Below are 11,786 nucleotides of genomic sequence, written 5' to 3'. Positions count from 1 at the left end.
GTATTTTCTTATAGGTTTCCGAGGTATGCACAATGCCGAGAAAAAAAAGTAAGTGCGCCTGGGCCACACTGGAGAAGTGAAACTTACGTTACATACATATCTATTTTGTCTCATAACCAATATACATACATAACATATGTACATATATACATACATCTGCTTTTTTTATGACCTTATAACAATTATATTCAACAATTTATTCACCGCATTTCCTCATCAGACTTCTTAAATAATATACTAAAATTCTTAATTTTATTTTCGTTACATTCGGTATCGATTACGGTGGAATGAGTCATATACAAACATACCTACATATTTACACACACCTTCATTCATACACACACAGTAAATTCACGCATTCAATTCAAATACCAAATGCGACCACCACAATTCTTCTCAGGCCGTAAACGTAAGTAAACCACAGTCAGTTGGAGAATAGACGTACGCGCGCGTGGTTGGCCGTCTTTTACTTCCATAGTGGTGTAAAGCGTAAACTTACAAAAAGCTTACGAGGTGAACGGAAAATATCGGATACGCGTAGATTTGAAATTTTTACCGGAAGTCACTCCTTGCAACAATAATGGGTGTTTTCATACGTTTTGCGGTCGTGGCTGTCGCGTTTCTACTTGCCGTGCTCTTACAAAACTATCGGCTACTTTCTCGTTCCCTCCCAGCACCTAAGCTGAACGATACCGAATATTGGGGACCCGGAAATGGTGTCAATTATCAGGAAGATAGTGCGGTGAAGACCTTTGATATTAAAGTAAAACCTGAGGTATGAACATTGCGAATATACTCCTGAATATGTATGTATGTATAAGTATAAAAATATATATTAAACAGCGTAAAAAACAAGGCACCTTTTGCGTTGAATTTATGTGCATATTTCGGTGTTGTTTGTATGGCAGTTTTTGACCGACTTCGAAAAAAGGAGGAGGTTATCAATTCGTCGGAATATTTTTTTTTTGTTTTTTTTTAAGTAAATTACCGCACCACGTCAACCGATTTCGAAAATTCATCCTGCATCGGAAAGGTAGTGTCTCATTGAATCATGAAAGAATTAACGGTACTCCTAAATTTTTATATGAGAACTGAAGTCGGTTTAGTTTTTGCTTAAAAATTAGTTGTCACTTATGCATTTATGCGGGGTGAACATTAGGGGTATTCACGATCCGGTGCAAACTGTCTAGCATGATGCATAGATAGCATGATTGGCTAATTTTGTTGTTGTTTGAACACATGAAACAACAACAATCATGCTATTTATGCTATCTATGCACCATGCTAGACAGTATGCACCGGATCGTGAATACCCCTATTGTATTTACATTAATATTAATCAGGTGCGTTTCTAGAAAAGCGGCTAGCGGGTGTATGTGCTAAAGGTTTTGAAAAAAAATTATGGGTTTCATTATTAAATCAACAGAAGCTAAATCATTAATTTTTAGAATTTGTATCTGTCTGTCGGTATGTTTTTACGCGCATCACTCAAAAACTAATGCATGGAATCGAGTTCAGTTTACACCGATGCATTGCTAAAGGTCTAACTTAACCGTTCTGCAATGATTGGGTCAAAATGACCAATTGCAGTTTAGGGAATTTGATTAGATAAAGCAAATATTGCAATATGGCTGTCAAACGAAAGAGGTTTAGGAAGGCTTACAGTAGAAAATACGTTTGTGGGAGGTTGTCACCTGTTTTAAAATTTAATATTATATAATGGATAGGAAAAATTAAATATTGAAATATGGGTATCAAAATAAAAAGATTTAGGAAAGTTGACTTCCAAAAATATTTTTGAGGAAGTTTACCACATATTTTAAATATTTTATTCAATTGATAAATTTATAAAATAAATGAAATATTATAATAGTGCTATCAAACTAACGAGGTTTAAGAAAGTTTACTGGCAAAATATTTTTGGAGCGGGTTGCCACCTATCTGAAAAATTGTATTAATGTATAGTGATAAGGTATTGTAAATACCTAATTAATACATCTTTGAGAAAAGTGCAGGATATGCAGAATCGAGTAATAAGAGTATAAATTAAATTTCCAGGATTAAATACCTTCGAAAATATATTAATTAACACTTTTATTCATAAAAAAAATAAAGTATGTTTCATAAATCGAAAATTTGTTTGAAAATGTTACTTCGTAACTTATGCACAATGGTTAGAACTGAAAGCCGCTCATTGAGGGAGATTGGAAAAACTGTCACTCCTACTAACCTAAAAACTGGATGACGCTAAATATTCTGACCTTAAGTACTTCTACTTATGTATGTAGGTAAAATACTCCCACTTAAGTACTAAGGTATTTAGTACTCGGCTAAATATAAGCTAAATATTTTACGATTTAGGTGAAGCTAAAGCAATCAATGCCTTACCTTATCTCATTCCAAATTCCAAAGCCGTCCCGTAAATCACAAAATAGTCCCGAATGTCCCGAAATTCTTTATTAACGGCCTTTTTTCCAAGCTTTTTATATTGAGTATTTAAATAGCAAGTATGTAGTATTTAATACAGTCATAAATACTATGTACGTTTGTGTCTAGTAAATAAGTAGATACATTTTCTTTGGTACTTTCGTATCCAAAATCTCTAAGTACCTTTATACGCCATGTTTCGTTATGTGAAACGAAAGTAAATATGTATCTAAATACTTTTCTACACAGTTAATATTTAGTAAATACAATTTTGCCCATCACAGGTATGTACTAGGTGGCAGAGTGCAATTTCTGCACTAGTTCAATGATCCCTGCATATTTACGCAGTAAAGCCTTATTGGCCAGCGAATTAGGCTAACGACAGTTACAACTACAAAGTAACTGAATCGATATAATATGACTTAATAATAGATTAAAAGTAAACCCAAATGTGGAAACTTGAAAACTAGGCGTTTATGTATACAAATATTTCAATATGTATCTAGGAAGCAATTTTTTCGATTTGGGTTGTTGAAAAATAATAAATATCTAAATACCAAGACTAATCCCGGAATCCCGGGATAATGATAACCAGATCCCGAAAATCCCGGGATCGTAAAAAAGGAGAAATTAACATCCCTACTTTCTACGTAATGACTTGAACCAAATGCTCCCGGTTAGGTCAACTAGATAGCAAGGTGTGGCTTTAATTTATTTTGTATTTTAGCCGTTTTACAGCTTTCATTATTTGTGATTCCCTGCTCAAATACGGTAAACGTTTATCTTAATAAGCGCCCTGTGTTTGCTAGTTTCTGTGAAAATGTCTGTCTTAAAAAACAAGCTCAGGGCTCGCCCGAAAGCGGGAGCTGTGGCTGTGTAAGCAAAATCAGCATCTTTGATTGCCTCCGATCTACCGTGGACTAGCAGACTCTTGTAATTGAGTTTAACGCTAGCTTTCGCCCAATGTTCGCACAGCTGATATGGGTCCCATCAATCCAAGAGCGAACCAGATACAATTTATCCCCAGCTCTGCAAGAAAATTAATTCCCACATTAGTAATTTGGCCTGGTTTCCATATAAATCTAACCATCAGCGAGTTCAGGGCCCTGATTACCGCTTAGCTTTCAGATTAGTCGCTTAGATTCCTGATTCCCACTTCTTTGATGGCAGCTACTTCAGGAGGAGGTCCATCCCAATACTCTTCACGGAAAATAAAATTTCGTAGTCTTGATTTTTGTACAATGTACGAAACTTTCGTTCATAATACGAACACATTTTTCACAACGAAACAAGATTTTACGAACCATTCGTAAATATAACGAAAGGACTATAGTTTTAGTTATTATATACATATGTATGAGTCTTTTATTTTGAAAGTGGCATAAGCCATCGGCAGCCATAAGCTAATAAGAGCCGAATATAGATTTTTATAATGTCACAAAGCACCACAAAAAATAGATAGATATATGAGCCGTTTATTTTGATCGATTACTTGTATCTAGTCGCGTCGGTTATTCGCTCAACTTCATGAGGTAAGAGGTTTTGTTATTAATTATTAACGACAGAAAGATTCACAGATGCATTCGGTTAGAAGCGACCAGCAAGACATTTTTTTTGGCTCTTTGTTACATTTTAAAAATCTATATACGGCTCTTATTAGCTTCATGGCTGCTTATTTCTGAGCCTATGCGGATTACTTGGAGCTTATTGTTAGAGGAAAGTTTCAGTATGCCTAATGAAAGTTTATAAATTTGCTTTCTAGCTTGATAAATTGATACTCTTAGGCATAGATCGTTCCATTCATCAGCTCTACTACTTGCCTCATTTCGTCATGTTTAATTGTACTTTCTGCTAGAGTCAAGTTTTTTGGAGTAATGCTGGACAGTAAACTCTTTGGGTGGTCCAGATTGCCTGATAAAACTCTTTGGGGATGGAAACACTGTCGTTAACCAGCTAGAGAGCTTATAGAGGGCTATTCTTAATGGAATTAGGAGGTTGTATTTCGGACACCACGGCTATTCTAAAACTTACTGCTCTACTGAGCGTATCAGCCGTAGATATTGTAGACAACTGGGTGCTAGTAATGGGATCTGGGTACACTTGACAGTTTTTAAAACCTTCGCATACCGAGTACTTCATCCAAATTACTAAAATGGATGAGTGAAAGAGAGTAGTATTGGTGTAAAATTAGAAGTAGAAGATGTTTCGAAATGGGACTATAAAGTAGTTTTCATTTGTTTTTTAAGTATTTATACATTTTGTGCAGATGCTTGCGAGCACAAGTAAAAGAACGTTTCCCACCATATTTTGCCATTGTGAGCAAAATTATGATTCCAGATTTCTGCAAAGCGTTTCATGGAGAGATTGCCGCCTGACAGTTGTGTAGTCCGCCAGTAGCATAGATAGGTGGGCTTGATGGAATTGATTCACCCATGAAAGTTAAAAATCAATATTCCATCCGCTATCTACGCTGCTGAGTTGGGCGTTAATAATTACTCTGTGAGGCAGTAGGTAATCAGATTCGCCTAGCTTCTACATCGGCCGCTTCTAAATACTTCAAAAACAGATTGATATGGATGATGAGTTACAGCGGGGCATTGCGAAAAAATGTTAGACTGATGAAAGGGCAAGTCAGGGCAATCTGGGCCATCATTCTCTTGTCAGCAGAGTTATAGAAATTCGTTCAACTGACAATGGGCCAGATGAATAAAAACTAAGAAATTGCTTTTTCTTAAAATTTCAGACCTTTTACTTGAACTTGTTTGAATAAATCGAGTAAAAGATCTGAAATGTTTACAAAAAGAAATTGCTTAGTTTTTATTCATAAAGGGCAATGAGTGGGGAAAAATAAATAAATATTTGGCGGTCACATTTTTTCTAAGTTTTACATATTTTATCCGTTGGTCCTATGGTTTTACGCCGCCCCCGAAAGCCTAATGGTTTTTTATAGCGCATTGCCATTTGGTGGTTTACCGATGTCTGAGGAGAGTAGCACTGACCCCCAACAATTAGGATATGTTGGCTCAGACAGCTTGTGGGGATCGAAAATACCATACATTAGCCAGGCTAAGCTTTAAGTATCAGCACTCATATGCATTTTATCAAAACCCCTGAGCAACTCTCAGTGACGGACATCAGCTGCGTGAAAAACTTCATTATGAGGCATGCTAGAACTTAGCGAATCTAACTTTTCATTATTTATAATTTTCATAAATTTTATCACATTACATATTCGCATTCGCATCAAGCTAATGCAAGAAAAACCAAATGCTCTTAAAAAGCTCCAACATTATATAATGCAAAATAGTCAAGGCCAAAAAGCTTAAGTGCAGGTGGTACGTGAATATTTTTGCAACGAAGAGTTCATTGGCTTTACACAAAATTCTTTGCTAAAAAATCAACCACAAACAATGCATTGACTAAAAATGACTGCAATTCAGAATAAAAATAGCAACAACTAACACGAATATTATGCAACCGGTTTCTTTTAATCGACGCCACGGCGTTATAAATAAGCAACTGGTGTGCGAAAAATTCTTACAATTGATTTTGCTTTTTTTTTATATGGATGTATGCAACCATTTATATTTTTGTTATTTTTAAAGCTCATTGCTGGTCTGAAAACACACTTGTCGCGCCCATTGAATCTGCACGCACCACTGGAAGGGATTGGCTTTCAATATGGCTTCAACACCAAGGAGCTACAAAACATTGTCACATATTGGCTTGAGACATATCTGCGAAATTGGGATAAAAGGGAAGCATATTTGAGTCAGTTTCCACATTTTGAAACCCAAATTCAAGGGTAAGTAACGGAAGATTAATTTAAGATATGTTCATAGTTCTACGTTTCAAAAATGATTTGTTTGACAAAACGCAAACATTTTCAATTGTGAGTATGTATGTATGTAATCTTTGTGTTATGTAATATTCATACAATGATAATTGCCGATATGTAGGCGAGTAAGCTTGAGCGTGCACGCTCATTAAAATGCACCACAATGAACAAATGACGCTCTCAAAGAGGTCAGTAACAATGTCAGCAAAACCGCGAAGCCGCGACGTACCGGGTTGATGTGCCTGGAATATTGAAATTTAATTTTGAGAATATTCACTATTTGCTTCCATATACATATTCTATGAAGAATATATGCGCCCAGCTGTATGTTTTCATTTACAAGACTTCACAGGCACGTAGTTGTACACATGTTTCCATTTACATATACTCGTAGTTACTTAATAACTTCTACTTATTCAAAAATCAAGTAGATAAATGTTGGCAAATTGAGTTAATTATTATTTGTATGTACTTAGTTTTTTCAAGAGCACTTCCTTATAAGGATAACAGCCAAAAAGTCAAAATTAATTCCCCTTGTGAACGGCATAGAGCTGCGAAAGATCAACCTTGGGCATTATATGGGCCATTCCATTGAAAAGAGGAAAACGACATAAATTTAAATCTTCCCTAATTATCTCTATTTCAGTAGTAACCCCTTTTTTAATGACTACATTTCATTAACCTATGGGCAAAAAAAATATTTACAAAATCAAAAGAAGTTGTAATTTTTGTCGATGGAAACTTTTATTTCTTGCTCAACACAAATATATCGTTCTTGAAAATCAAGTGTTTTGGCTAAAATTCCTCCTTGAGTACACAAGGTTAAAATAGAGTTCTTTTCAGTGTCCCACCAGTCACATTCATTCAAATGATAGTTAAAGCAATTTTATACATTAGTTATCGTTCTATGTTAAAAAATATCTTTCGCTGTTGTATAAGTTCCAACGACATAGTTAAAATTCATAATTGTTCACATTGTGGAGTAAAATGTAATGTCCCACTAGTCCCAATGAAATGGCCCATATGCTAAATTTTCAGTAGGCTTTGAAATGACAATTAAAGAAAGTCGCGTGGAAAAGATTTTTAATTTCTAAGTTAAGTTTCATATTTTTCACTTATTTTTAATACAAATCCTCCAAATATGCCTACAACAATTTTTTTTTTTTATAACTGCAATTCATATGGCTATCGAAAAAAACAAACTTTAAAGTACGGACAGAAAATAAAATAAATAAAATCACAATTTGGTACGCTTAAAAACATTTATTTCGATTGTAATTTTTATCCAATTTTACCTCAAATAAATTAAACGTTTACAATTGCGCATGTACAAATATGTATGTACAAATGCTGAGGATCCAAAAAAAAAGGAATAGATGACACGGAGAATAATCGTTTATAAGTTTCTAGGTAAGTCAAGCCAGGTCTAAGTCTTGCATAACTGAGCTTTAGGAATTTTCGTTGTTTTTATCATTTTTTTGCGGGCGATGGACTTTTGGAAAATAAGTATTTTGATTACTCCAGTAGAACTATGTATTAAAAAAAATTCTTTTCGAATATATGTAGGTGTCACTGCAAATTGTAAAATGCAATCACTAGGCGCAGTAAAAAAATAAAAAATTTTCGAAATAGCCTTGAAAAACATACTTTGGACTCGGCGGTGTTAGGCGAACTTATTTTTTTTCTTATATGTTGGCACCCTCTAATGTATATATTTAAACATGTATCCACTTTAAAATTGGCATAAGTAGATATTACCTTGTTTATCGAATTTAAAAACTTCTGCTTTTTCATAGATACAATTAAAAACGTGTTCTCTTCTTGCTTATTGTTATATTTTTTCTATTCTACAGTTTGCGCATACACTATATTCACGTGAAACCCCAAATAGCGGAAGGGAAAACGGTACTCCCATTATTATTACTCCATGGCTGGCCTGGTTCTGTGCGCGAATTCTACGACATCATTCCATTACTTACAAGTCCAAACGAAGAAAGCGAATATATTTTCGAAGTTATTGCACCCAGTTTGCCAGGTTTTGGTTGGTCCCAGGTATAATGAATATATTTCTGGCTTAGAGTGGTATTATTACTATATATTTAAATACTAACATCCTTTTCTATTTTCAGGGCGCTTCGAAAATCGGCTTTGGACCCGCTGAAATAGCTGTAGTTTTGCGAAATCTTATGCAACGCATTCTGGCGCATGACAGATTCTTGGTGCAAGGTGGTGATTGGGGCTCTGTAATTGGTTCGAACATGGCTGCGCTCTTTCCACAAAATGTATTAGCTTATCATTCCAATTGGTGTGTCTCTTTGAGTCCTCTCGCTCTGGTCACCAAAACGCTGCGTGCTTTGTTTCCCAGACTTTATCTTGATTCAGAGCAAAGGGAATTCTTCCGTTCTTTCAGTGACGAAAAATCATATCTACTTGAAGAAACTGGCTATCTACATTTGCAAGCTACAAAACCTGACACCATTGGTACCGTCCTATCACATAATCCTATCGGTTTGGCTGCATATATCCTGGAAAAATTCTCAACCTGGACAAATCCAGAATATAGAAAACTTTCGGATGGCGGTCTAACCAAAAATTATACATTAGATAGTCTGTTGGACAATGTTATGATTTATTATATTACTAACTCTATAACAACATCGCAACGCACCTATGCGGAGGCGTTTTCTAAAACACAAACTGACCTCGATCGCGTTCACATACAAACACCAACTGCGTGCGCGCGTTTTAAGTGGGATTTAACACACGCCACGGATGCTGAACTTAAGCATAAATATAAAAATCTTACCCAGAGTACCTTCTACAAGGATGGCGGGCATTTTCCGGCACTAGAAGTGCCACAAACACTTTTTAAGGACTTTATTGAGTTTGTTAAAAAAGTAGCCTTATAATTTTATGCAAATGGCATTTTTTAATTAAGGTGGTCAAAAATATTTTTTTTTCAGCCATAGTTAATACAATTTTAAAGTTAAATAATTATGATTTTAATTTTGGATTTTTATGAAATCAAATATTTTTATTCGGTGAAAAAATATTCATTCTTAACATTTTATAGCAATTCAACGAACAAATGTATTTTTAACAAACAAAATATATCGCATGTTTAATAATAGATATAGAGAAGTAATTCAAAATTCACGTTTTTGGAGATTTCATCATACAACTAATAAGCCTGATAAGGATGAATTGCTCAAACTTTGATTGCGATTTCCCACAAAATTGAAATTTCGAAAATACTTTTGTATATTATTAAACGTACGATATGTACATATATATGGATGAATTTAAAGTGCCGGTGACATGGATAAATGTTAACCTACTTCAAAATAAAAAAATATGGGTCTCCATGTTTTCAAAACTCTGCATTTGTAGGGGATGGTAGCAGGAAAATTTCAAAAACCAAAAATTCCTTAAATTTTTAGATCACCCTAATTTTTTTTCTGTTATAGTTAAGAAATAATCTCACTGTACTATGTTCTCGAAGTACAAAATACTCGTAAATACATATGTATGTTCATGGTAAATTTTCTTATTTACAACAAAAATATTTAGTACAACACAAATAAACGATTTTGATCTACCAAATATCTTTAATTGATGGTTGCTTTCGCGAGGTTACGCTTCACAGCAGTGAGTAATAGATTGAAAATTTTCGCTAATTAGCATTAGGTCAAACTACTGTTAACCCGAGAGACTATTGTGGCAACAATGTCGTAGGTGGCATATTCTTGTATGTCGTAAACTTAAAAAGTTTACATAAATAATTAGGGGACTTGAAACCACAAGCAACTATCTTTAACACCGCGAAAAGTCATAATATGACCTTTATGGCGACTCGCGAACCCCCTTTGTATATTTTTAGCCGTTTAAAGTTTACGATATACAACAATATGTTACGACACCGTTGTGAATACCCCATATAAATATATGTACATATGTACATATCTATACGTATATTTACTAGGTTACGTGGAAAATAAAGTACTTCAATTTTGTTTGCTCGTTTTTATACAAATCAGCTTTTCTTTCTTTTATATTTTTGAATTTGCATGGAAACATTTTATTAAGCTCGTATTTAGAATTGAACAAGAACTTCGGAATGTGCCTTTAATAATACCTCAAACCAATGCAAACAAAAAAATTAAAACTATAGGCGCTTTGAATTTTTCACTTTCGCATAAGTAACCCAGCCGTTTGACCTAATGTGCTGTGTGTGTGTGTAATAATATTGCTTGGTAAATGTTAATTCACGCATCACAAATCAGGAAATTAATTCACTTTAGAAACCACAATACGACAAAAAAATTAATACAGATGTAAAAAAACATGTACATACATATGTTTAGCTTTTTTTTAGCGTGAAGCTCTGTTCAACGTATTGACTTTAAATGTAACAATGTGGAAATAAACCAGTGATTCCCAAAGTGGTCCAGGTGGACCCCCAGGGGTCTACGGGAGACTCGAGAGGGGTCTATGGTGGCGTAAAAAAATCTGGGGGCCCACGAAAATTTATCTGGTTTCGATAGTAGAGAACCAAAATGGTTGTTTGATATACCATTTATTTAACTTGAATTTTTTTGAGTGGTGTATAGTGCTCTTGACGGACTGGTGAGGAAGCCTTAAAGGCCACCTGCAGACTAAAAAGAAACGGATGTTGGTATAACACTGAGTGAGGCGATGCGGAAATTGCCGGCGGCAGATATATGAGCACTTGTGTCTTTTCATTGCTACAGGATAGTACGCCACCATTACCTTTGTTGAAGAGATTCTAGAGAGAGAGAGAGTGCGATGAGGGGGAATGCTGGTTTAATTCCAGTACTGAGTCCGCACTCGTACATTGTCGAATCTTTACTGATGGCTCCAAAATTGAATCAGGGTCAGGATCTAGAGTATTTTTCGAAGTTAATGGGGATAAGCTTCATTTTTTCTCTTGGGGAATATGCTTCGGTTTTCCAGGGTGAGGTATTTGCAATCCCCAAAGCCATAGACTATGTGGTAGTAAATAGGTGGAGGGGAAGGAGTTTACTTGTCTACGGGTACAGCCAAGCTGCACTTAAGTCATTGGTCAGCCCTCTATCTAGGTACTTCCAAACTAGTCCGGCAATGCAAGTCTCGACTAAATTATGTTGGTAAAGATAACTAGCTTGCTTTACTCTGGGTGCAATGACTGGGAGCCATCGAGTGGATTTAGTTTTGGAACTCACTTGCGATGCAAAATTTCATCGTTAGATTTAATCTTCAGATTTTTTGATGGGCTTTGGGAATAACTATGTTAGAAATGAGCATCAGGGGGTCCACCGAAACCAGTAAAGTTTTGAAAGGGCTCTACGAGAAAAATAAGTTTGGCAACCACTAAAATAAACTATTTCAACCAAAAAAAAGGCTTTTTCTTAAAATTTCGATTTCTTCAAATAAATCTAAGTAAAAGGACTGAAATTTTAAGAAAAGGAAATTTGCTAAATTTTTACTGATAAGGTGCATTGTCACGATATGTACAATGAAA

At 35.0% G+C, this 11,786-nt stretch overlaps 1 protein-coding gene across 1 annotated transcript; it reads left to right on the top strand.

Annotated features, from left to right (window-relative positions):
• Positions 1–416: 416 nt before the first annotated feature.
• On the top strand, positions 417–9,222 carry LOC118742731 (juvenile hormone epoxide hydrolase 1-like). The gene is made up of 4 exons (XM_036475038.1): positions 417–775; positions 6,033–6,232; positions 8,119–8,317; positions 8,395–9,222. Exons 1-4 carry the CDS (start codon positions 581–583, stop codon positions 9,172–9,174), a joined length of 1,374 nt encoding a protein of 457 aa, XP_036330931.1. The 5' UTR covers positions 417–580; the 3' UTR covers positions 9,175–9,222.
• Positions 9,223–11,786: the final 2,564 nt, after the last annotated feature.

The sequence above is a fragment of the Rhagoletis pomonella genome, unplaced genomic scaffold (genome assembly GCF_013731165.1).
Source record: "Rhagoletis pomonella isolate Grant_MI unplaced genomic scaffold, Rhpom_1.0 Rhpom_scaffold_00007, whole genome shotgun sequence".
Classification (NCBI taxonomy): domain Eukaryota; kingdom Metazoa; phylum Arthropoda; class Insecta; order Diptera; family Tephritidae; genus Rhagoletis; species Rhagoletis pomonella.
This window is presented reverse-complemented; position numbering and strand designations above follow the sequence as displayed.

Coding starts and splice junctions, on each gene's coding strand:
- LOC118742731 (XM_036475038.1), top strand. CDS start 581: ATGGGTGTTTTCATACGTTTTGCGGTCGTGGCTGTCGCGTTTCTACTT. Junction 776..6,032: donor ATATTAAAGTAAAACCTGAG/GTATGAACATTG, acceptor TTATTTTTAAAG/CTCATTGCTGGTCTGAAAAC. Junction 6,233..8,118: donor TTTGAAACCCAAATTCAAGG/GTAAGTAACGGA, acceptor TCTATTCTACAG/TTTGCGCATACACTATATTC.